This window comes from Zonotrichia albicollis, chromosome Z (assembly GCF_047830755.1).
Source record: "Zonotrichia albicollis isolate bZonAlb1 chromosome Z, bZonAlb1.hap1, whole genome shotgun sequence".
Taxonomy (NCBI): Eukaryota; Metazoa; Chordata; class Aves; order Passeriformes; family Passerellidae; genus Zonotrichia; species Zonotrichia albicollis.
Window position 1 is genome coordinate 63,224,858 of NC_133860.1, and position 26,795 is coordinate 63,251,652.

Below are 26,795 nucleotides of genomic sequence, written 5' to 3' on the forward strand. Positions count from 1 at the left end.
AGGAAATTCCAGCAGTGGCCACCAACTCAGTGACCACCTACTCCAACCAGACCCCAGAGTCAGACAGAGGGAAGAACTGCACCAGCAGACTAATTAGCATGGCAAATAGGGAGTTGAGTACTAATTAATGAAAGTCACGTAATCTGTAAGCATGAATGCTGATGTTTGTTTGTTAAAATGTACAAACCCTGTAAAGTTTTGATGACTGGGGAGCCAGTCTTTTGTGGGCTACCACCCTGCTCCCTCCTTTGCACAAACCAGAATAAGAGGTAGAAATACCTCGCCTGGGTGTGTGAGAAGGTGCTACGCAACACAGAAGGAGACCACAGTTGGCATAAGAGAAACACTAAAGCAAAATTCTGTCCTATTAGACCTTAGAAATCCATGAGACATCGTAATTGGCTCAGTTGGGTGGGGGAAGCAAGAGATCCAGCCATATAAAGAAAGGAAACTCTGGAAAACCTAGATGGTTCAGTTTTTCTGTCTGGCACTGTTTTCGTGGCCTGGCTGCAGTGGTCAGGTGTGAACACAGGTAATTGCAATATGGTAATGCAGATAGTCTGTCCCACGATCTTACTTCCCTTGAGTGACACTGCACCAGGCTTGGCCTCCTGTGACCATTCAGGCAGGTCAAGTTCCCTCTGATCCTCTTTGCTCCTTCACAGGGCAGGCAACAGCTGACAGCTTCCCTCCCGAGAAAACACACCACTCTGCCATTGCAGAAGCAAGCTGGGAAAACCCCAAAATCAATGCTCTTGAAGAGCTAGTTGATTTAGGGCATGGAGGAGAGAGGGTCCAGGTGTGATGACTCTAATCCATGAAGGAGCAGCTAGACTTTTTCCACAGGGGAGGAAATGGGTACATCTGTATGGCAGGCTGTTACTCTGTGGCAAAGCTATCAGATCAAGACATTCTAGGTGCACAGCACTGGAAGAGATTTATCCTGAAACTATAAACACTTGAAAACCTTTTTCAGAATTTGCTGATGCCAGGGCTTGATGAGGCTGATTAATTACCCTAGGTGACTAAAGACAGCTAAGCTGCTGTTTCTTCCCCCCTCACAGACACTTTTGCTTTGGATAATTTAGCAGCTGACAGTGTCTTGTTTTCCTGACCTCCCTGCAGCCACTAACACATCTTATTAAGGCCCCTTGGATAGTTTCAGCTTTCCCCTTGGCGATGACTTGGCTATCCAGCGTGAAATTTGACAAAGTGCACACTTCAGCTAGCAAGCACACCCTCAACGCCTGCCAGCCTCCCTCACTCTCTGCTTTCTTAGGTCAGACAGCTGAAGAGCGTCAGAGCATTAAGATGAGCAGGCTTGTGATGCTGGCTTGGTACAGCACAGCAATTCCCTACAGTGAAAAGCAACACATAAAGATCTCTCTCCTGGAAACAATTGCAAGAGGAAGTGCCAGAGAAGAAGATGGTTTCTGAAACAAGAAGTGCTTATGTTATGTTTTGGTATTTTTTAACACAGTGTAGTGTTTAGCTAGTAAAAAATACCTAGGCCTAACGTAAATAAAGGTAGTATCATTGAACATCTGGCACCTGCAGGTAAATCACTTAAAAATGAAGGTTTTGGCTTAGGGAAGGGAAAGATGTGAGGCAAGAAGTCTATGAAGATAAAAAAATGCTTTACTAGGATATTTTAGGAATGTTATTTTAGTAAAGTCATGTGTCATGGAAGAATGCAGCTACATTTCCTACTTCATGGTTGTAATTTTTTATCACCATTGCTTGCAGGGACACAGGAAGAGAGGATTTCTGCAGCCTGAGAAATTCTCAGTCGGATAAAGACAATGTGAATAAAGAAAGCCCTATAGCACTAGGCATATCAGGCAAGCAAGGAGGATTGGAGGGAGTTGAATTCATCACCTGCATGCTGAGTATAATGTATTAATGTCATGGAGAAGCAGTAGCTAAGCAGGAAAAGGGACAGTCCGATTTCTTGTAGTAGCAGGGAGGAAGTGCTGGGTTCCCTGGTAACCAAGATGCAAACATTTGGTTGTTTTGCACATGTTTCTGGATGGGATGCTTTGGCACCTGATAGGGAGTCAGCTTACACAACAAGCAGTTTCCTTGATAGGGGCACTGACAATGTCTGTTTACTGCTCCAGTCATCATTAAATCAGGAAAAACCTAGTATCACTGGATTCCCTGTTCATTACCTCTTCAAAAAATAGCTAAGGCTGTCAGGAAGAGCAGGAGAGAGATATGAAAGAAAGTGGGATTGAAGGAGGGTAAAAGATAAGTAAGATTAGTGGGTAAAATTGTAGGGATGAGAGATTATGGCTATTTTTCATCATGAAAAGATGTTGGTTCAGTTGAGCCCTGATGTGGCTCCATCTCAGCGCCTGCTCTGAAGGCAAGATGACTGGCATTACTCTAACTTGTGGAGTCTGCTGACATTTGGAGGAAGTTTCAGACACTCATACTATCAGAATCAGTCCATCTGCTTAAGTGGTTTTGGAAGTTTTCCTTGAGGTTTTATTTGTTTTCATTCACATTTTAACCAGTTCATTTCGACTGAATGAAAAACTTACTTTGGGTCAGCATCCCATGATGTGTTCTAATCAGCAGCACATATGGGGTTCATGCTCAGTGACCCCAGTTTATGGCTGCAGCTCTGAAAGAAACTGCCTGGATAAGTGCACAAACACAGCTCTAAAGTCAGGGCTTTCTCAAGTAGGAATAACTAGTTACATCTCTGTACAACCCTGTGAAGAGAAAGAGGGATGCAGATACTGCTACTAAACAGCGCAAGCTTTGAGTGCAAGGCTCTGGGGGAAACTAACAAGCAGCTTCTTTCTCCAATTAATTCTTGCTCTGCAGCTTTGCTTTCCCTTCAAAAGCAAGTAATCTCATACTGCAGCAAGTAACAAGTCTGCAGTCTACAGAAACAAACCAGGCTTTGGCTCCCGACAGCTCACCAGCTCAGGGGTTATCAGGGGTTATCTTCTTCAGTGATCCCTGGTTGCCTCAATCTCAAATCCCATAAGCTCTGCAAGCAGGGTTTCCAAAATAGCTAAATCTGAAGGCAGACTTCTGTGCATGTGTGCATGTGTGCACACGTGCGTGTATGCACAAAGATAGACAATCAATTATTTGATGTGGATAAAGTTATTGAATTATTTCTTAACACTTTTTTTCCTATGTGAAGAAATTTCTGATTAGTCTCAGATTTCAGAAGCTGGGTTTACAATGCAGTGCTTTTGCTTTGTCTTTTGCCTCAGCAACTACAAATCTCTGGAGGCTTTGCAGTGCACTAGAATGGAGGAGGGAGAGTCACACTTCAGCAGACAGTCTTTTATAACCTTTTCTGATGTTTTACTGTGTCATAAATACAGCAGAGACCTGACATACATTCAAATTGCCATGTACTGAAGAATGGAGAAAGGATAGGAGAGAAAAAAATTACTGTGTGTCCTTCTGAATTTCTAACTACATCACGGTGCTTTCAGAGTGTCAGATCACCTTGGGAAGTCTCATTTTTTATTACAGTTTCACTTAATTTTGAATTAATTCTTCCTCACACCCCTTGCATGTAAAAATGATTGCTTTTGCTTATACACACTAATTTTGCCACTGTCCATATTCTTGCTCCACTTGTGTTTTCCCCAATACAATATTAAATGTATTAGGGACAAGTTTAAGAGGTATCACTCCTTACAGAAAAGAGATGCTTGTTTAAACCATTGGCATGAGGTGCTCACATACTGTCAGTGCTCACATTGTCAGTGTCAGAAGAGATGTGCAGGTTTCACACAAACACACATATTCAGATGTGAAATCCTGTTAAATTAGGCCCAGAGAGGAGAATAACTGAGGCAGTTCAAAAAGCAAGGTGGCAAGCAAGATACCCAGAACTTATCAACAGCAGGTAAACAGGCCTGAGAGCAAAACTACAAGGGAATTATTCAAAATAAAGCTAAGTAAGAGAATGGAAAAATTGAAAAAAAAACCCTGAGGAAACTGACTGCATATCATCTGTATTTGAAACTAGAGGAGAAGGGAAGATAGGGCCTGTTTTTCTAGTCAAATTGTGATGCATAAGAAGTAAAAGAATCAGGAGAGAAGGAGCTGGGGAAGTAGACATGCTGAGTGCTGACTAATGGGCAGCGTTTCATTATGGGGTGGCAGAGGACACAGAGACTGTTGGAAGTGGGTGTGCTCCTCCCTCGCAGGACACACCAATTTTTTACTGGTTGACTTGGCAGAGAAAAGCCTGAGGGATGCTGCAGCGACTAACAGATCACCTGGCTGCTTTGAATGCTGGTGGCAATCACTCTCACCAAAAATGTGTTCCTACTGGTTCCTATATTTACCTGTTGAGGACAAGGCTTGGTTGGCTTTCAGTCTGCTGATTTCTCAGCAGATGTGGGAAAATACCTCTAGAGAGGGCTCTGCACAGAGCACTAAATTCCTTCTCCCTCAACACACAGAAATGTAAATTTGCTTGAGTGGCTCTGCACAACAGCAGTAGTAGCAACATGCTCTCCTATAGAGAAAGATGCAAATTCATCTCCCACAGGGATGGGTTGCACCATGCTCTAAAATGTTTGCTGGCTCTGATAAAACAAAAGCCTTCTGAATCACATGAAGTGCACTGTATTGCACCTTTCCAGACATTCTGGCATGAACCTTTAACCTTCCAAAGACTATTTAAGTCAGCCAGTACCCATTGACACGAATTGGTGCACGCAGCACTGACTGTGCACTTACAAACTGGCAAGCACACAAACACTTCCTCTGAAATGCTCATGAAATCACCAGCTCTCAGGGCGTAAATGCATTATGCACAACAGAGGGGCTTATACCCAAGAGCTTGTAAAACGGCCACAGCAGCGCACAGCAGTGACTGTCAATACATTATGTTGCAACATGCTTGTAGGCTCACAGACAGGCAGATTTAAAGTGTGGTACAACGCTCAGGATTCTCTCTGTATCTGACCCCTGCAGTTAAGTGCTACAGTAACGGACTTGAAAGCATGTTGCTGCAAGAACTTGCCAAATGGTGATGGCACCCAGTAAATGCCCAGTGATAGGTCCCAGGGAGTGCGAATCACATGCTAGATACTGTTTTTTATGTCTGTAGAGAAATTCTTTTTTCCTGAACACAGAAATTCTGATCTTCTGTGGGAATCTGAAGGTTTGAATGACAGGAGAAAGATGTGGTTTGGCGAATTTCCACTTACTGAAAGGGAAAGTGAGCTTTACACATGAATTAAAAAAAAGACAGACATTTCTTAGATGCTGTTTTGTGTTGCATAAACATTTCCTACATTAGGTTGCTTTATATTTGTTAGGCAACCTTTCCTAGTTTCTGGTTGGAGAGTCTCACTAATTCAAGGTTTAAAAGAGAGGAAAAACACCCATAAAAAAGCAACCAATACAGCTTCTCTTGGATGCACAAATAACGTAACTTTAAGGCATACTACCTAAAGTAATTTTAAAGTTTAAATACAATGGCCCAATACATGGCTTTTTGCCATGTCCTACTGTTTCAAGCAACATTCCTTGCATGGTTTTTTATTCTGAATTTGATTGCACAGGTCATAATCAGCTGAAGTTAATTACTGAATACTGACTTTCATGGGCCTTCAGAGTTGTGCTTCTGCAAAAAAACAAGTGAATAGTGTCTGCAGAAATGCAATTTCTTTTAAAAATAATGGGTTTCGATCATCTCAAGAAGTGGAAACGCTATCAGTATTCAAGGCAGAATCATGAAGTGGTAAAAGGTAGCCTAAAGGTAGCACAGTGCTCAGGGATGCTCATACGTAAAGAGCATGAAAACACAGGACTCAGGCTCCTTGATTTTTTTTCTTTGTATTTGGAGACCCTATGAAAGGCCAAACCCAAAGCTTTTATCCTCAACCCACTCACACATGCTTCTCACATCACAGCAGCTTTGCCTTGTGGCAGGTATTGCAAATCCCAGAATTAACAGCTGGCCAGGGTAACTGGCAGTAAAACCACAAACTGACCAACTGCAGCAGGGAAACATTTCTCAAAGCACAGTACAACGCATTTGGCTTATGTTTACACAAAACAGATAATGCATTATGCTGAGGGAAAAGACCCAGTGGGAAAACCACCCTGGTGTCTGCTCTCGTGGCTCTTGCAGGGTCGCACGGGAGCACAGGCACACACACAGCTGTGCCTGGTGGCTGCAAACTGGCGCCACGCCAGCAGCAGACTGTGGCAGGGCAGCTTTGTCCCGAGTGACCGCAAGGAGACACGTCCAGGTGTAAGTGGAAATGCAGCTGGCAGGGTGCTGTGCTTGTTAGATCAGGGAAAACGTGCCACTCACAGGTAAAGCCAAGGACTGTGCCCACTGCAGAAACATGAGCCACATCTTTCAAGCACAGCCGTACAAAAACTTCCTGTGTAGGAATAGGAGCAGTTTTCTTTGGGAGAATGAAATTTTGAGGCTATCTTCCTATTTCAGTATACATAGCAAGACCAGTATAAACTCTGCTTCACTTTGCAGAGATTTGGTTTCCTTTTTCAGAAAATGTAAGTTTAAAACTTACTTCCCCTCATCTTCTGATATGATCTGCCTACCGTGGTCCATTTCCATTCCAACGGAAAGATTAAGAGATACCACTATCCAGTTTTATCAAGAGGTGTGTGTTTGCGCGGCTAAAGACTCTGCTTGCCAATCACCCGCCGCAGTCAAGCACTCTTTGCTGCAGCAATTCCACAAACCTGCTTTCCGCTCCCGCCGGGGAGGGGTCGGGACGCGGGGTACGACGTGGAGTTGGGTCGCAGGTGTGGGACGCGCGACCGGGATGCGGGAGGGGCAAGCGGCGGCAGGAACGCAGAGACCGAAAGAGCAATGGGACGCGAGCCCCGGCGGCGAATTGCAGAGGGGCAACGAGGATCCAGGAGGCGGGTCCGGAGGCGGGCCCGGAGGCGGGACGCGGGTACGTGAGGCGGGCTGTGGGGGCGGAACGAGCGGCTGTACTTCCGGTTCGGTGTTGCTGTTACGCGCTCGCGGAGGGGCTGCCGGGCCGCTGGCCAATAGCGAGGCTTGGCGGAAGAGCGCGCTGGTCGCTGGTTGGCCGGTGGCGGGCCGGAGGCGGGGCCAGGCGGGCGGGGCGGGCGCGCCGCAGGTACTGCCCCGTAGAGCCGGCGGAGCGCCGGCCGTGCCGGGTCGGGTCAGGTCGGTGCCGCTGTAGCTGGTGCCGAACCAGGATGCGGCTGCGCTCTGGGGTGTTCGCCTCCTCCTGCCTCCTCGTGCAGGCTTTGGGCGTTGCGCTATTCCTCCGCGGCTTCTTCCCGGTGCCCGTCAGGTCCGTGCCCCGCAGAGAGGCCCGCGCGGACCCTCCCGCCGAGCCGGCCCCGCCCGGCCCAGGTAACGCGAGCAGCTGACGGGCGCGCCCGTCGCGCGGTATCGCGGAACATGTTTCTGTAGCGCCCTCGTGTTTCCAGACCAGTTTCCCGAGTAGTTTAGAACTTAACTGGTTTTCACGCAGTTATGGATCACAGGCAGGTGTACTTACTCGCAGTCGAAAAGCCTCAAGCGTCAGCTGTCACTTTCTTGAAAGGTGTGTTTTCCTGTCGTTTTGTTTCCCTCTCCCTGACTCTGATGGAGCTGTGATACCCGGGCCTGTTCAATGGCACTTTTTTGCATTAAATGATGCCACCTCAGCTAAAACGCCACACGCTTTTCCTGTGATCATTTGCTGGCTGTGTTGTGCCCGAGAGTCCTTGTTCATTGATGTTTCTGTGGTGTGTGTGTGTCTTAATGCCACCTCAACGAGACCTCAGTAGTGACAGAGCAACTGTAGTGATGCAGGTTGCAATAGGTACACTCTTGCCATCCATCACTGTTTCTGTGAAATCGCTGTCTTTACAGGTCATACTCTGTTCCAGAGCTGAATTTGTGAAAGCAGAATTTTCAAAAATCTTTTTAAGGAGCCTATAGAGGATGTGCTAAAAAAGTAGTTGTCTCATATGTTCAATCACAAATTGTATTAAAGTAATGTGAAGAGGACTGTGTACTTGAGGGACTGTTTTTCACCAGTTTGGAGCTTGTGGGGTGAAACTTCAGTTTTACTTGGCAGCTAGATCAAGTTGTATTTTGCTTATACAAAGTTCTTGATTGGAACACCAAGTTATGGTTAACTTTTTGGAGCAGGACTGTAAGTGCCAAACTGGGTCTTTAGGTGCTTGATATTTACTGTTAATTCTTCTGAAGTGTGTGACGTTGTGCCTGTAGGGACAGGCTTACTTAAATTGCACAACACAGTGGAGAGAACAGAAGGCTGTGTGGTTTAGAGTGTGGTGTGCTGGTATTGGTTAAGCAGGAACACAAAGAATCTAGTCTGGTAACAGACTGAGTGGTTTCTGCTGAAAGGCAGGTTGATTTTTAGCTGGAGTTTACCACGACTATCACAGAAACTTGAAAGGCTGCTGTGAGTGAAATATTGCATTCACATGTGATTATTAGCAGAAGACTTAATGTAGAAGGAGATTGTTCGGGTGGGAAGGAGATGTCAGACAATTTGGTTTTGGAAAGAGTGGTTTGTGTTGAAGAGTAGAAATGTGTGCCACAGGGCTCTACAAGCAGTTTAAATTTAGGCATGTCACATGCAAGTCTAGGTGTAGTAGGCAAAAATGGAGTGACAGTAGAAGAATGCTTACTTTCTGTAGTACTTGGTTACAGTATGCTTGCAGAGTGATGTCTGGATGATATTGTCTAAAGGCAGGGTATTGCTTTCTAAACCATTGTGCAGAAGGCTTTCAACCTACTTTAGACCTATTCAGAAAACAATATTTCTCCAGTGCTTCTTTAATTCCTGAATGTTTCACTTTGTGAGTCCTGACTGCTGTTGAGTGCATGCTGTCGTAGCTGTAAGAAGGCTTGATGCTGAATGCTTGCAGCACATTATTGTAGTAAGTTCTTGGTAGAGAACCTGTGGTTTTCTTCACAGGGTTCAGGTTCATTTAGAGTAACAGTTTTCTAAGTAACCCTGGCAGAGATAAATAGGCATGCTGCATGGCAAGACTTGGACAATGTGTTGCTTTAGCTGTCTTACAGTAAGTATTTTCACATGGCTTGTAAATGACTCCAAATTCATTTGAACTTCTCAACACTTTGACTTTCTGATAAATCACACTGCAGGAGGAATTTAGGAGTAGGGCATATGTGTCTGTGATCTGAACATTTTTGGTGTCCAGCAAGCTTTCTTTCACTAAGCAGTGGATAGGGAAAAGATGTAACTAACAGAACATCTGGTGATGCCTTCTTGTTTTTCATAGAGAGCCAAAGCATGCCTGAGAAGTTGATAATTCAAGTCCTGAAAAAAACCCAAATTATCAGTTTAATTAGGATTGCTTGCAGTCAGCATTTTGTTGTTGTTGAGATTTCCTTTTTCTCCCTGCTGTGTCCTCCTCCTCTATTTTCTGATCTGGAAGAATCACTAGCAGTAACTAGTCTGTGAATGTCAGTTGGTTGATGCTTCTGTGTGTAACCCCAAAATAAAATTTCTGAGGTTGTTTTTGATGTTGCTGTGTTAGACACACCATTATCTGCATCCTGTCCAAACTGTCAACCATTTTGCAGAAAAAAACCTTTACTCTGAAGGACTGTAAAACCCCTAACTTTATATAACACATTTACAGAGCGGTCAATTCATCACAATGGTGTCTGGGTAGAGGCCTGTGTGTAGGATACATTCTGCTTCCATTTTGCCCTTCTGTATTTTTTCCTGATAGAGAAATGAGACGTGTAGTCGTTGGAGCAAAAATGTTGCTGTAAGACCTGAATGTCACCCTGTGGACCAAGTTCAATGCAGATGAAGAGTTGCTGTGGCCAGAATTAAATCCATGCAAGAGAAAGAGGTGGCATTGAAGGCATGACATTGCCTACTGCTTGATGCACAGCACCATTTTTCTGTACCCACCTGTATGTTCAGGGAATTCTGGAATTGGATTTTGGCCCTGCAGCTGCCATCACTGAAGTAGCCTGTCATACAGTCTTCTACCTTGAAGGGAGTGAATGTACATAAATCTGTTTGATTCAAGTTTCAGTCAAATTGTCTCTTTGTTTGTAATCTTCCTGTTATCTTACAGTGAAATTTCATGCGGAGGCATTGTTTATGTTGTGATGTGAAAAACTGGGTATTAGCACTGGTGAATGCTATGTCTTTTTTGTAACAGAAGTTGTCTGTCGGATACAATTAGTTCAGCTTTACTGAAGTAGAAAGAGAGAAGGTAGCAACTGTTGCTTTGAATGCTCTCCATTACAAAGCTTTTCCTTAGTTTTCTCAATTTCATGTCACACATTCCTTTCACATCGTATTTTACTTCCTAAAGGTGATCTTGGAGTTGTTGTGTTATTCCTGTGCTGGATGGCTTGAAAACTCTTCTTCAGATTACTTCTCAGGTTTGCTGTGTGCAGCTTCTTGTTTCTGGGTGTAGAATTAATAAAGAAGTTGAAAGCACTCATTTATATGGCCAAGCTGTCCTTTAACTTCTGTCTTGTCTTTGGTGAAATTTTTGGTGACTTTTATATGCCCTGTTTTTGTTGGTTAGGAATGGTTTCTAACTGGACCAAGATTCCTCCACCGCTTTTCAAAAAAGTTGTCATTGTGCTGATAGATGCTTTGAGAGATGATTTTGTGTTTGGACCCAAAGGTAAACAGTTCATGCCGTATACTACTCAGGTTGTTGAAAAAGGGACTTCCTACAGCTTCATTGCTGAAGCCAAGCCACCCACTGTGACTATGCCTCGAATTAAGGTAAGTGGAATTTTTTTCTATCATTTCATTGGAGAAGCTTTTGAAGTATGAGGTGTTTCATATGCTTGGAGTTGGCATAAAGGACATGTGTGTGGTGTTAGTGCAATCTATGGCTGAATGTCTCTGTGCTGTAGTAGTGCATGTGATAGACTCCTGATTTGCCATAGGCAAGAGGTTAAGGACAAGTAAGGCCCTAGTCCAGGCTTAAGTGATCGATGTAGCCTTTTTATTTGTAATCATGGGAAGGCAGTAGCCTCTTCGTTGTCCAGTTTTCCAGAAACATTTTTATTGTATTTATCTAGAAATATTTTTATTGTATTTCTCTGTGTTCTTGTAACTTCTGAGAGAAAATCCAGTTAAGTATAAAATTTTTTTGTCATAGTAATGTTTCTGAAGAGCTTAAAAAGGAAATTCTGCCAAGTTCCAGATAAATAAAAGATGAATTGTGTTGGTGTCATCAAAATACTAGATCATCCAGGCTTATCAGTGGTAGATCTGAGTAGCACCTCTGCACTGAAGAGGCCAAGGCAGTGATCAATGGTAGGCTAACTAGCAGGAGAATGAAGGAGAGACAGTCTGGTAACTCTTTATAGGTGCACTTCAGTGCTTCTTCTAGAAGTTTCTTACTTAGTGTTTTGAAGGTACTGTTGTTGTTAATGTTGAGTCGGTTTACTTACACCTAAATTGTCTTTTGATGGTTTAATGACCAGCAAACATCAACTGTTTCTTTGATGAAAAGACTGAAAGTCTTTTTTCTGTCCATTAATTGAGATAGTAATATTTTTACTTTCTGTAAAACAGTAATCATGTACATAAACTAGCAGATGAGGTTATGTGGCAAGACAGCTTGTGTTCTTTTACTTCATTATATTTCCTTCCCAAAAATGTGATTTGTCTACCATCTGGCTTATTCCTTCCATAGCTACTGTCTTCTGAGCACTGGAAGTTTCCTGTTTAATGTGTCTCTTTTCTTTCATTAGGCTTTGATGACAGGTAGCATACCTGGTTTCATCGATGTTGTTGTGAACCTCAATTCTCCTGCTCTCTTGGATGACAATCTGATATGGCAGGCAAAAACAGCTGGGAAAAGAATCATATTTTATGGTGATGATACTTGGGTCAAATTGTTCCCAAAGCACTTCGTGGAATATGATGGAACAACATCATTTTTTGTGTCAGACTTCACAGAGGTGAGAGGTTCTGTATGATCTCAAGTTAAATGAAGTGAGTACAAACAGACAGTGTCAGTTTTTGAGAATGAGTGAATAAAGCTACCCTTGTTCTGAGATACTCGCCTTGCAATTAAATAGAAATTGAATTTCTATGTCATTTTGATGTGGGTGCTGTAAAGCTAAGCATTTGAATCCCTCCTGCATCTGCTGTAAAAAGTGTTGGGATGATACAGTAATCATCATTTTATCACTCTATAATTTAACTAAGCATGCCGTTTTTTCACAAAACTTGTTCTGGTTGGAAGTTAGACTAGTTGCTTTGTTTAAAAATTCTGCTAACCACATTTTCATTTTGCTATCAGATATTTTTAATTAGTGCAATCTTTAAGAGGTCCATTAATATATTAACTTGGTGTCTTAAAGGTGTACTTTTATAGTATTGCATCACTTTTGTAATTGCAATGGAAGCAGTGTTTCTTTATGTTGTAAAAGAAGGAGCATAGAAAGTAAGTGAAACAAATGCTGATAATTTTTACTCCGGGCACATTGGAAGAGTAAATGATTTGACAAATTTACTTCATTTTTGAACCTTTATGATTTTTAAAACCTCAAGTCATTGACCTGCTGCTACTGACTGAAGTATTTTATTATTTAAGAAAGTTAAAAAGGTCTAATGTGAATTGGAAGACATGTTTAATTGTTTATATTGTTGAGAGTTGCAAAAGCTTCTACCTGGAGTAAAAAGTACCAGTGTTCTACTAGATCTGTGGTTATGTGGCTCTCAAACTCTTTATTGCAGTCCTTATGCTGTCAATGTAGTGTATTAAACACAGCTTTTTACAGTTCTTTTGGTAGTTATATACAGACTCAACAAAGTAGTATCACATGGGAAATATTGTAGGGATTTTTAATAACTGAAGAGAATACATGCAACTAAAAATGTATTGTCAATCAGAGCAGGAAAAGTTAAGTTAGTTGACTTAGTTTGAGTAGTACTTTTCAGTTTTGCTTTCTCACTATGTTGTCAGTTAATTTACTCATAGCAAGTTCCAACTTCTTGTATTTGCGCACTGGCAAAAATGGAGCTGAGAAATTAGGGTTTGTTGTACCCCCAAGCTTCCCATCATTAAACTGAGATTTTGTTTGTGCTTGTGATATGATGTATCACATGTGAAGTGATTAGCTGGAATGTGCAGGGTGAAAGTGACTGTAAAGTTCTTGGGACAGTTTTTAAAAGTTTCTATGGAAGCTTTGCAATCAGATTGCCTTGTCTGCACGTAACCTGGTGTGTCCTTACCAGAAAAGATTAAATGGGGTGAAGAATCTATTTTGTTAGACAAATATATTTGAGTGCCTGACATTGAACTAATCAATTTTTTTTCTTGTTAACTTTGCCCATGTAAGCTCATCAACTTCTATGAAATTTTCATGGGTAGTATATGGTTAATTTTTCTGTGCTTTTTAAAAGAGGGAAGGTTTTTTTACCTTATAGTTGTTTGCCTTTTCTTTGAGGTTGATGATAATGTTACCAGGCATTTGGATAGAGTGCTAAAGAGAGAAGACTGGGATCTCCTAATACTGCACTATCTGGGCTTGGACCATATTGGTCACATGACTGGGCCAAACAGCCCATTAGTGGGACCAAAACTTCGTGAAATGGATAACATACTGAAGAAGATTCATATTTCCCTTATTTCAAAGGTAATACAGCTTCTGGGGTCAGTGTCTGTTAGTTGTGGACTGACATTAAAATGCTTGCTGGTTGTTGTTGTTAGCTTCTTTATTCATAGATTAAAGCGTGTATACTGTTCTTTGGTTTCCTGGGCTATTTCCCAGTGTAGTATTTGTAAGGATTTGGTGGCTGACCTTAGTAACATCTGCTAACAGCCTTTTCTGGGCAGCTGTGGGAAATAACATCCCCTTGATGTGCAGGAAGAGGAGAGGAATGCCTGCCAAAGTTCTCTCATCACTTGTGAATTAAAATGGTTGTTGATGTTTTTCAAGTAATGAAATTGTGCAGAAGGAGGAATGGACCTGTGTAGCTAATGGCTCTGATGTCCAGAATTATGAAGGCATATGTAATTCTTAGATAGCTGATACATTCAAATGGAAGTGGTGGTCTTAATCTGCATTTTTTTATGGTAAATGTAGCACATCTGAATCTGTTTTTAGATTTGTAAATACTAGTTGTCACTTACCTAAGCAGTCTGGATACTGAAATACCAAGTCCTAGTTCCAGGAGGCCTGAAGCTCTTTTTATTGTTTGTTTTTGGCTACTGCAATTCAGAATAGCTGATCATGAAATTTTAATAATATTTTTAGTCAAGTGGGTACTATAACATGAAAAAAAGGTTAAATCCTGTGTGTGGAAGTTCCAGGAATGTTACAGTTTTCTGCTTTTTAGTATCTTTGCTTTTGCCATTTATATTCAAGCCTTTATCTCTGTTTTAGAATACAGACATAGTAAAAGCACTTTATTTTTTGGATAGCGTGTGTACTGGTGATAACTAGAGATGATACAAAAGTACTTTGTTGTTGAATGACTGTCAATTTTCTGCTGCTTTGATTTGTTAGCTCAAAATTCTTGGACAGGCCTCACTTAACTTTCTGTTTCTCTTTATTCAGAAACATACACCTCATTCAACATCATTCTTCAACAATCATTATCAATTAGTCTTCATTGACTGTTAGATTTAAATCCCAAATCAGTCAGATTTCCATCCCTAAAGCCCTTGGGAAACTATCAACCATTAGAAACAGGATTATTTTTTAATAATGAATTAATATTATGTTAGTATTCACAATATTAGTAATTTGGCATTTATATTAAAACTTAGTGAAGCTGAGGGAATGAAGAGGGGGATTATTTCTGTGTTAATGATGCTCTTCTGGGATGCCTGATTTTCTTTTCATGGTGATAGCCTTTATTTAATCTTCCAGAGAGTTTCTTGTAACTCTATAAATTCAAGGTGTTTTAAAATAGGTTTTTTGTGCCTTTTTTTTTTTTTTGCTAAGATACTGGCAAACATGTTAGATATGAATATGCCTTAACTTTTAAAAATTACTATTACTGGGTTACACTTAATTGCAGTGATCTCTTATTATCTGTCCCAGGGTGAGCAAGTTTCAAAACTGAAGTTAATTTTGAGACATATTCATGTTTGAAAATGATGAAGATAGTGAAATGAATATAAATGAATTGTGTTTGTATGGTAATGTAGATTTTTTTTCTGTGATTTGCAGGAGGAAGCTTCTCTTCCCAATTTGTTAGTTGTTTGTGGGGATCATGGAATGTCTGAAACAGGCAGCCATGGTGGTTCTTCAGAAGGAGAAGTGCACACACCCCTTCTGTTTATCAGCTCTGCTTTTGGGAAGAGAAGTGGTAAGGATCAAAGACGCATGACGTTTTTTAGAACTGTCTTAGTTTCAGATGGAATAGAGTTAATTTTCCACTTAGTGGCTGGTACAGGACTGTTTTCTGGATTCAGTATGAGAATAATGTTGATAACAGACTGGTGTTTTGGTGTTTACTCTGAATCAAGGACTTTCCTGTTTGCCATGCTCTGCCATTGAGCAGGTGCAAGAGGAGCCATTAAGGAGCATAGCAAGGACATCTGACCTGAACTGGCCAAAGGGATATTTCATGCCATGGAACATCATTCCTAGTATATAAACTGGGGCTCCCAGTCACTGCTTGGGGATGGACTGGACATTGGTCAGCAGGGGGTGACAAATTTTATTGTGAATCACTTGTTTCTCTTGGGTTTTATTCTTCCCCCGTCTTCTTTTCATTACTATTATTGGTATAATATTTAATTTTGTTTCAATTATTAAAATGTTCTAGTCTCGACCCATGAGGTTTACCTTTTCTTTCTCCTCCCCACCAGGATGTGGGGTGTGAGTGAGTGGCTGCATGGTGCTTGGTGTAAGGCTCCAGTAGATACCAGTGCATAGTGTACTCTAATAGGGTGGGAACACTACTACTGTATATAGCTGTAACAAGAATAGCAATAATAATTATGTATAGATTATAGTACTTATTATTGTAAGGGAAAGGGGGGAGAAAGAGGAAAAAAACCCAAGAGAAACATGTGATGCACAATGGAGTTGCTCACCACCTGCTGATTGGTGCCCAGCCCACCTTCAAGCAACAATCCACAGCCCCCAGTCAACTCCCTCCAGTTTGTATACTGGCTGCGATGTGCTATGGCATGGACTATTCCTTAAAGCAGTTCAGGTCAGCTGCTCCTACTGTGTTCCCTCCCAGTTTCTCTTGCTCGCTGGCAGAGCACAGGACATGAAAAGTTCTTGATTTAGCATAAACCCTTCTTACCAACAGCTAAAACATCAGTGTGGTATCAACATTATTCTCATACTGAATCCAAAACATAGCCCCTGTATCAGATACTAGGAACAAAATCAACTCTGTTTCAATTGAAACCAGGACAAGAACACACTGGCAACTCTTAATTTATATTATGTTAGAATTCTTTTTGAAAAGTGCTTTGGTTTGTTTTACAGTTACTTTGGAAGCCCATTCTGTGTGGTCTAAAACTCTGGTTTCAACTAAAGTTAGCATCTCTATCTCGGTGAATCATGAATGAAGCTTTGTAACCAGTGAGAGAATTGTGTATTTCTGAGATGATAATCTTTTACAGCACTGTCCTATCCAAATGTTGAGCGCTAATGAGATGTGTTGTCAGAATATTGACCTAATGGTAAATGAATAGGTATATATCCAAAATCCTATTTGAAGTAGGTTGAAACTGTGTCTTTCATGGCCAGAATATTTCCTTGGCCTCTATTCTTCTCTCTCAGGCAGCTAGGATAGAAGAATGAAAATTTCTCACACAGAGTCCCCCAGAAGGAGGAAGAAAGCCCTTGGGATACTAGAGACTATTGGAAGTAGGATTATTTGATTATTTTTTAACATTAAATTGATCTGACCCTTGTGAAACGGTGAGAGGTGATGACACTGATAACATAACTATTGATTGCTAAGTCTTAAGGATAGAATATGGACCGTGTTTACAGTAAACCATTTGTTTACTGTACAGGCTGCTTAATTTTATATAACTGATGTGAGTTCACATGGTTCTAAAGCTGATTTTCTACTTGTAGGTAATGACAAAAACCAAAAACCAGACAGTTAAAGGCAAGAGGCAATAAAGAAATGGGGTGATAGAGAATCTTTAGTCTACTTTGTAGACTTTGCTTAAACAAACTTCCTGACTGAGTGGATAGGTAGAATGCAGTTATACCAGGAGTGAATATTTCCCTCAAAATAATACTCCCTTCTGCCTTTCATTCTGCCACTTGTTAATTTCCATGTGATTTCTTTTCTTCTAAAACCTGTGTGCAGAAACTTGATTTACTTATCTTGCTGGAAGTTCCTGCAGCACGGTGGAGGTAGATTGTCCTGTAAAGTTGTTATCCAGCTGCAGTAGAAAGCACTGCTTGAGTAGTCCTTGACCTCTTCTCAGGTCTGTAAACAAAGCAAAGTCAAGAGTGGATCAAAACTCTTGGCTAAATTTTTATTTTATGAATTTCACTAGCATGTGTTGACAGCCAGGCCACAAGAGTATAGGTTCTGTAAATGCAGTCTCCTGTTCCTTGGAATTAGTTTCTGTGAGGTTTAACCTGAATGAGCAGTTCTTACAATTCAGTGAATTGTGTCTATTTACCTGTCTTTTGGGACAGCATTTGTGATTTCTAATGCCTTTGTAAATATCCAGCAGTTTACTTTTCATTGGTACAGTAATCAGGATTCTAGTGACTGCTCCTTATGATCCTACTGTAAACAAAATGTACTGTGGTTAATTTGGTAGACCTCAAAATAGTTATCCTGTGGGCTTTTTACATTTAGTATGCTGTCAGAGTATTACTTGTATAGCCTTCTACAGAGATGTGTCACCCATGATTGGCTAAATGTGTTTGGGTAGTTTGGCTTTTTTTTTACCAGTTAAGAACTTGCCTTTAAAGATAAAATCTGAAAACTGCTGACATACAGGCACTCATGCAAAGAGGCTTTACGGATTATAGATGGCATTCTGTACAAGTGTGGGATTAATCAGAGCTCGATGAGAAATGAGGCAAATTTTAATGCTCTTAAAAGCAGCCTTGAGAGGAATAAAGACTATATAGAATTCTTTCTATACTGCGTTTAAGTCAAAACACTCAATGCTTGAAGTTACAAAGAGGACGAAATAAAAGCATATAGAAAACCAATGTTACCTAACTAGTTTAGCATGAAAAGAAACAGCTGGCAAAACAAACAGAAGGTTCATTATGTTCATAAAATCATTCATGTCTGTAGATTTCTGTGGGACTGAAGGCTAATCCTGATAACTGCAGTAAGTTAATGGAATCTTACACAGGACCCTTAAAAAATCACTAGGTTTTCCTGCAGGTAGCCATGGATTTGGAGCCTCAACATTCTTTACCTGATGTCTAGTTCTGTTTCCCTAGCAACCTGATATTAATTAAATCTTGAGCTGTTGTCATATCAAGATGCTTCTGGAATGCTGTCAGCATTATTTTAGGTTCTCATTCTTTGTTCATATATTAAATTGACCTACTGTTGTGTTTTCTATTATTTCTAATGTAAAAGTTATGAAACCCTCTTAGGATGTAGGCTGCAATTTGATACTAAGGTGATGTCCTGGACCATCTGTTTTCTTACTGCTACTTGTATAACATTTATTTTATGTTTACAGTAGTTATTAGCATTAAAGAGTGGCACTGGCTAAGAATTTAATAAATATTGGATTTACAGCAGCAGAGGATGGCAGCTGAGAAAGATCAGTCAGCTCTCTGTAGACCACTTAAAATAGCTGATCTAACACCAGTGAAACAATTTTGAATCTAAAAAGGTGCCAGCTGTCTCTGGACAAATAGAATGGGCTTGTTATTGAAACACTTCTTTTCCTCTCTCTTTTTCTTTCTCTTTTTTTTTTTGGTCATTCTAGCTCCTCCAGCCCAGCCTGAACATGTGCAGCAAACAGATTTAGCTAGCACACTGGCAATAGGTCTTGGCCTACCAATTTCAAGAAACAGTGTTGGGAACCTTATATTGCCAGTTGTTGGAGGCAAGACAATGAGAGAACAGCTACGTTTTGTGCACTTGAATGGGTTCCAGCTTAGCAGATTGCTGCAAGAGAATACGCCTGCATATGAAAAAGGTAAATTAGCTAAAAAGATGTTACAGATATACTAAAAGGAGATTGTTTATAAAACAGTTTGGACTTTTAAATTCAATAGTATGGCATTGCACTGCAAGTTAGCTATTCTTTTGAGAGCAGGATTCAGAACAGTTGTACTGAATTCAATCTTTACTGCAACCTACTTTATACTGCTTCTGAATACAATTTTTTTAATGACTACTAATATTCCTAGTTGGCAAAAGAGCAAAAATAATGATGGAGTAAGATTAAAGTAAAACTGCCTGTGTAGTTAAATCTCGGTGGTTTCATAACTGCTCTTTGTGAGGTGTTCTATATAGGGCACACTGACTCTGAGCTATTTGGAGAATTAACACAATGGACTGAATTTTCTAGTTAAAATAAAAAGATGCTTCAAGTAAAGCTGGGAGATAATTTAGGGTAAGTTATCTTTTTATTTCATTTTTATGTATTTACTTGAAATGAGAACCTAGAGAACTGCTTATTAAAAATGCATATGTGTGTGTGTGTGTGTGTTTATTTGGAGGAAAGAATAAAAAACAAGTAGAAAAAATAAACCAAACCTAGCAAAATGTTGTATTTCATTAGGAAGCATGATACAAACTGCAGTATAAATAATGAAGTTAATATGATAATTTTGTTAAAAAAATTGAGTCAGAGGGTGAAGGAGAATATTTTACCATTGACATTAGAAGATGTTGTCTTAAAGTGATTCTGAAGCTTGTCAGTTGATTTGTAATCTCTTGAGTTATTAAAATAACTAGATGAGAATGCAGAGCTGTTGTATTGCTAGGAATAATTAAAGTGAATACCAACGTAGATTTTAGAAAAATGATTGTTCTAGGTCAAGAATCAATTATCTTTCAACATCATGGCTTCAAATCATAATTAAACCTTGTCCAGGAATCTCAACAGAACAAATTCTGCTTGTAGCAGCAACATGCCTATAGCAGGACCCATGCTTCATGTCTTCTGACATTTTTCTTCTGCACAAATTTCTTCACTTAAACCAGTTGTGTCAAGTGAGGAACTTGCCCTGTTGAGGGGTTTCAGGATATGACTGTATTGCTGAAACTGCCAGCACAAAACTCCCATCTGACAGTATTTCTGCAAACACTGATGAAACAGGCTGGAGTTTCTACCAGCTTCTTGTTTATATCTTCATTTTCATTTTATTATTGTCTGGGAACAATTTAATTTCAATTTGTAGCTTTCATCTGAAACATGAAAGTCAAGATTGCTGAGGATAAAAATGTGAGAAATTTTTATGGTGCTTGCTTGTGACTGCAAACTTATTAAAGGGGCTACCATACTGGAAAGAGTTTGGGCGGCAAAGCACCCACAATGGCTTTCTCTCCTTTCAGTAATGGAAAGTCTCAATAACATGGTGCAAATTAAGCTTTTTTTATAGAATCTTAATGTCAATTTCCCCTGTTTCTGTTGACTTCTTAGAGGGGGTCTTGTTTTTCTTAGAGTGTCCTAGATGTGCAAGGCTTTGGTCTGTTCAGTTCAGACTGGCAGGGAAACAATATGTTCTGTTTCTTTAGTGTTTGATTGATGTGGATACTTCAGGCCTAGTACTACTAAAGGCAATGTCACTAACTCAGTGACGTACATATGTAACTCAAGAGCTGCATGGATGGCCATTTGTTTTGCATAGCCTTTAAGTGGAGATAAATGCCATCCCACTATCCCACTACAGAAACATGGACATCCCTCCGGATTCCCCTAGTGGGAGGTTACCTTGCAGAGAAGTTACTATATTCAGTAGTCTGATTCATGTTCAAGAAGGTTGCCTGCTCTTTAAAAAAGGTAAAAAGGCTTCTGGGAACTGCTTAACCAGTCAGCCTTACCTCTGTATTTGTTAAGATCACAAAACAGATCTTCCTGGAAGACATATTAAAACATGTGGAAGACAGAAAGGTTGTTGGAAATTATTGATACTACTTTGCCATGGGAAAATTGAGCCTGGCTAATTTAGTGTCCCTCTATGATGGAGTAAATGCATCAATGGACAAAAGATGTGTCATCTACTTAGACTTTTTTAAGGCCTTTGCTAAGGCCTCCCTAAACATTCAGCTAAATCCTACAGCTGGGAAGAAGTAATCCAAATGTTTCATAGCAGATTGGGTTTTGGCTGACTGGAGACAGCTGGAAGAAGCACCATGGGATGACTGGGTATACCAAGTTGAATATCAGGCAGCAGAACACCCTTGTAGAAGGAAGGGCAATAGGAGGCATCCAAGGTGGCATTAGGAGGACAGTCATCAGCTGGTCAGTCCTGCCTCTTCTATCAGCTGTGGTGAGCGGGCATCAGGAGTCTTGGGTCTGGTGCTGGGCTTCTCAGTACCATAATTTAGTGGATGTAATGTAGTAAGTGTAGTGCGTGGTCACGAAGGTGATGAAGGGATTGGAATGTCTGTCGTGAGGAGGGGCTGAGGGTGCTAGGACTGTTTAGGAGGGGTCTTATCAATGTAGGTAATATATGATGGGAGGCAATAAACAAGATGGGACCAGGGTCTAATTGGTGATTCTCACAAAAAATTTGGAGGAAACCTTTTTAGGTACGATTTGTCAAACACTGGAATGAGTTGGCAAGACAGGTTGTAGAGGCTTCATACCTGTAAACATTCAAGACCTGACGGGACACAGGTCAGAGCAATCTTCTTTAACTCACCCTACTCAGAGCCTTTTAATCTGTATTTATGGAACATCTGAGCACTCAGCAGAGTTGTGCTGACAGCTCTTGAGCCCTATAAATTCTGAATTCCACAGACAAGGTCTTCTGCCAGGTTTTTTGGAGTAATAGAAACCCCAAAAGATAGTTGGATTCAGCTGGACATCACTCCCATTTGCTTTGCTGGACATCACTCATATTGAAACTGCTGCTGCAGTTTCAAGCTTTCCAGTGCGGATTCTCCTCTAGTAACAACTAGTGGATCAAAATATTTCCATTTCAATGCTAAGAGAAATGCCTGTACTTGCAAGGATAGCATAAGCCTTGCTGCTTTAAAAAAAAAATATATTTTTGACTCTTGAAGTCCTGTCCAGTGCTGTAATTTACGGCACAGAGATTAGAGCACCAGCTGTTGGGACCATGAGGATGATGACAGAGTGAGGAAAAGACTCACCCAGTTTAAGCTATATCATAAAATGTACATTCATTTTTGGTGGAATATTGGTTTCCTTCTTAACACAGTGATATGAAGTCAGCTGTCAGTTGAATTGAATTGCTGTCAGATGGGAAGGCAGAATGATTTTAACAAGCTGTTTCATAAAGAAGCCATGGGTTTCCCTGAATTCAACTGCTCCAATGTTAAGAGCAAACTGTAACAGTACACAAAAATTTAATCTTCAAGTATGTTTTAAATATATCTGTTAAAATAAATAAAGAGCAGAATGAAGGCGGGTCAGTAACTTCCCCCCCCCCGTTTGTTCGCATAAACATGCATTTTCAAACAAAAATGTTGCACAACATTTAATGGGACTTGGGCTTTGCTTTATTGAGGTTCAAGAGAATCCTCACACTTATATCATCAAGTAAATGAAATTTTACATGGGAAAGTTGGAGATTGACTAAAGGCTTTATTATTTAAAACATATATTTTTGAAACATGATAATAAATTGTGATGTGAGGCATGAGATTTTCTTTTGATAGGTGTGGATACATGCAGCTAAAGAAAAAGTCTGAAAAAGGAGAATAAAAATAGCTAGCAAAAATTAAAAAGCTGAAAGAAGAATTATCTAAAAACACACTTTGGGTTTTTGAGCAAGTTTATACCTCAGTGTAAGATAGGCAGTCCTAGGTATCTAGTAATGCTTCCCTTATGTTCTGAACTTCTGAACATGTAGTTGAATGATAAATTAGGACCTCGTCTTTGAAAGACATTTTACAGTGGAATGAAGAGCCATTCTGCAGAGCAAGTTGGCTGGTGTTATTAAAATGAGTGCAAGCTTTTCAATTTGGGACTGATCCTGAACTGGTGGTAGATTGAAATAATTTGACTTTTACTGGGACATGTATATGTTGAAACTGGAGAAGTCACTTTTACATTATTCATTCTTTCATATAACTCTTTTTAAATTATTGTTGCCTGTGACTGGAACTAATTGAAATTATTGTCAAACATGCTTGCAAAGCTTATCCATCTGGTTGTGATAAGATGGTAGTGAGACTGAAGCAGAAATTGCTAATGTAATAATATGCAGGTAAAACATTGCCAGTGCTTTGTGAAATATGCAGCTGGGCAAGCTTTCTTTGGATTTTGCTTCAATTTTGACTTGTTTTATAAGTATCTTGTATGAGAATGACTTCCCAATATTACCTATCTGTTACCAAAATGCGTCTCCAACAACTTAATGCCCATGACCCATATTATTTTATGCCTTCTGCATATAAATGTGCCATTTAACCAATATAACTGGAGTTCTCCAATGAAATTTGGCAACCATGGTCTTCTATTCCTGTCTGAAAGATCTTTAAATAATTCATTCATGAGAGTTTGGCTAAAAAGTCATCTTTCATAGCAGGGACACCATAGTTTTGGTGGGCAGTTAGCATGGAAAGGAATAGATGAGAATGAAATAAAAATGCTGAAGGGGCTGAAGAGGGAGACTAGTCAAGAAGCACGAAAAGGGAGCAGAAGATGTGGAGAGAATTTATTTATGTTTCAAAATATAGCTTGAACTCATTTCAGTCTTCTTTATAATGAAAAAATGTCGTGTCAAATCTCAGTTTGATTAAAGCTCATTTGAGATGATCCTTTATGGATGTCCTCAAATGTATGAATATTTAACTCTTATTTCAAATATACTGAATGAGAAACTTTACAGGGAAGTTAAAAGAATTACAGGAAGGAAATAAAATTGTCTGTGAGCACTGGCAGCTATCTTGATAAACAGGTGTTTGCTGCTGGCTGGATTGTGCTTTCTGGCAGATTCCTGCAAGTCCTCTGAATAGCAGGGTCAGCATGCCTTGGTGTCTGCTAGAAGTCTTAGGAAAACAAACTGCACATTTTGAGTTAAACCCTGCCTTTTAAAATTCTCACCTTGAATTCAGCCCACAGTAAATTATGAAATGTCTTGTATGGTAAGAGACATGAAAATAGTAAGCACAATTCTTTCATGACTATATGATTTGAGAATAGAAATACTTCATTTAGCTTCATTCACTTGAAATAAAATTTAAAATATTTCTAGATTTAATAATGCACTTTTGCTGAAAAGGCTTAAAAAAATAAAGGCTTTTTTTTTTTTCCAAGTAGAATACATTGATCATCTACAAGGAGTGAAAAAGAACTGCAACTTAAGTCTTTGTGACAGCAAAGTTATTTCACTCATTGTTTTAACCTTTCTTGTCTGAAACTGTACAGCAAATGTTTCACCCTACTTAAAGCTAAAGAGGGAAGAACTGCGCATTGTATAAAATTTCCAAATTGACTTTTTCTACTTAAATTATCATTACCTCTCAAATCAAATTGCAGGGAAATAGCAAGTACTATTAGTGTGAAGTGAAATTAAACATATATTTTTCAGGAAAAAAGGCAGATAAATGTGAATATTTATGCATAACATAAGTTCCAGTGAGCTGTGATGTTCTGAAAATAATGCTCTTGCTTTCCATGTGTTATCAACTGAATTTGTATTGTGAATGCATACTGTATTAAATGATCAGTATTTGAAAAGCAGAGTCACAGACTAGGTAAAATAGGACTGGATCACTGCAGGTTATTTAGTCCAACTGCCCTGCTTGAGCAGGATCCCCTACAGCACATTGCTCAGGAATGTGTCAGACAACTTTTGCATATCTCGAGAAAGGGGCTCTGCAAACTTTCCATGCAACCTGTTCCAGTGCTCAGCCACCCGCAGAATAAAAAAGTTCTTCCTCATGTTTAGGTAGAACTTCCTGTGCTCCTGTTGCCTCTTGTCAACAAGCAAATTTCTGCCTGTTGCTGGGCACTGTGGAGAAGAACCTGGCTCCTTCCTCTTGGAACCCTCCTTTCAGATACTTACAGACATTGATGAAGTCCCCTCTCATCCATCTCTTCTTGAAGATGAACAGGCCCAGCTCCTTCAGCCTTTCTTTGTCGAAGAGATGCTTCAGTCCCTCATCATCTTTGTTGCTCTCCACTGGACCTGCTCCAGGAGCTCCATGTCTCTCTTGTCCTGAGGAGCCCAGAACTCCAGATGTCCCTCTGCTCACCAGGGCTGAGCAAAGGGACAGGATCACCTCCCTCAACCTGCTGGCAATGCTCTCCCTAATGCACCCCAGGGTCCCATTGGCCTTGGCCCCCAGGACACACTGCTGGCTCATGGACAGCTTGTTGTCCACCAGGACCCCCAGGTGCTTCTCCACAGAGCTGTTTCCCAGCAGGTCACCCCCAGCCTGTGCTGGTGCCTGGGGTTGTTCCTCCCCAGGTACAGGAGGATTACCCTGCTCTTGCCTCTGTTGAATTTCAGATGTTTCTTTTCCTGTCCCTCTAGCTTGGCATGGTATTTTTGAAGGGCTGCACATCCCTCTGGGGTGTTGGCCACCCCCTCAGCTTTGTGTCGTTAGGGAACTTGTGCACTGGTGGCCTCTGTACCTTCATCCAAGTCGTTGGTGAATAAATTAAACTTCTTTGGACCCAGTGTTGATTCTTAGGGGATGCTGCTACTAACAGGCCTCCAGCTAGATAGACTTTACACTGCTGATTAAAAACCTCTGAGCTCTGTCTTTTTTTTAGTTCTCAGTCCACCTTCACCATCCACTCATCCAACCCGTACTACCAGCTGATGTGACGTGTGTCATTTGGTGTTTTCCCTAGACATCAGCTATTTGATAATTTCCTACTTAGCTTGTACAATGTGTTCTGGCCGACAGCATTGCTTTCTTCCCCCTCCAGTATCTGAAGCATTTAAATTGTTTGTCCTGGAAACATTTTGTAAAAATGAATGGTTATTCTAATAAGTTTGTCAATTGTTAGAGGTCTTGACAGTTTATTAGGTTAGAATTAATTGCTTTTATTCCAAGTAGCTGGTATTGCTGCAGAAAGATAGTGTAATTTTGTACCCATGAAAAACTTCTCAACTGCCATACCAATTATATGTTTTTATACATTTTACAAGCAAATATAAAAATATGATCACATCTCCAAGTAATCTTTGTTCATGGACCCTCTTTCTTCTTTTCTTATCTCTCTTTCTCTCCAGATCCTGGGTATGAACATTTTAAGATAGCAGAAAAATCCCATGGTAATTGGATCAAACTGTATTTAGAGGGGAATAATTCAGAAATACTCTTAAATCTTGGCAAGAAGGTCCTGAAGCAATACTTAGAGGCCCTCAAGACTTTGAGTTCTTCATTAAGCAGACAAGTGGCACAATATGACATGTATTCAATGATGGTGGGGACTGTGATCATCATGGAGGTATGAAAATCTTTTCTGTGTAAAAGTTAAGTGCACAAAAGTAAAGTATCTTGGTGTTGGATATGTAATGTATACACTTACTATTCTTTAAAATTACTGAATATGGGTTCTTAGGGTTGACTGACATTCATCTTGCATGATCAATACTCATTTTAAAGTAAAATCTGGCCTTTAAAATTATTCCAGAGTGCTTTTGATATGAATTACTTACATTTTAGTGTATCTAGTTACCGTAGATATGCAGATGTGCTGTAACTTTAATTACTCCCATATTAGTTAGC

General features: G+C 40.3%; 1 protein-coding gene across 2 annotated transcripts in view; it reads left to right on the plus strand.

The window, feature by feature from the left end:
- Positions 1 to 6,966: 6,966 nt before the first annotated feature.
- PIGG (phosphatidylinositol glycan anchor biosynthesis class G (EMM blood group)) overlaps positions 6,967 to 26,795 on the plus strand; it is an 80,111-nt gene continuing 60,282 nt past the window's right edge. The window contains exons 1-7 of one of the 2 annotated variants that reach the window (XM_026792896.2): positions 6,967 to 7,360; positions 10,546 to 10,751; positions 11,732 to 11,941; positions 13,436 to 13,624; positions 15,167 to 15,305; positions 18,892 to 19,104; positions 26,297 to 26,514. In XM_026792896.2, the coding sequence (XP_026648697.1) occupies positions 7,201 to 7,360; positions 10,546 to 10,751; positions 11,732 to 11,941; positions 13,436 to 13,624; positions 15,167 to 15,305; positions 18,892 to 19,104; positions 26,297 to 26,514 (1,335 nt within the window). In that variant the 5' untranslated portion in view covers positions 6,967 to 7,200. The remainder of the gene's footprint in view (positions 7,361 to 10,545; positions 10,752 to 11,731; positions 11,942 to 13,435; positions 13,625 to 15,166; positions 15,306 to 18,891; positions 19,105 to 26,296; positions 26,515 to 26,795) is intronic. The other variant, XM_014266506.3, reaches the window with a different exon arrangement.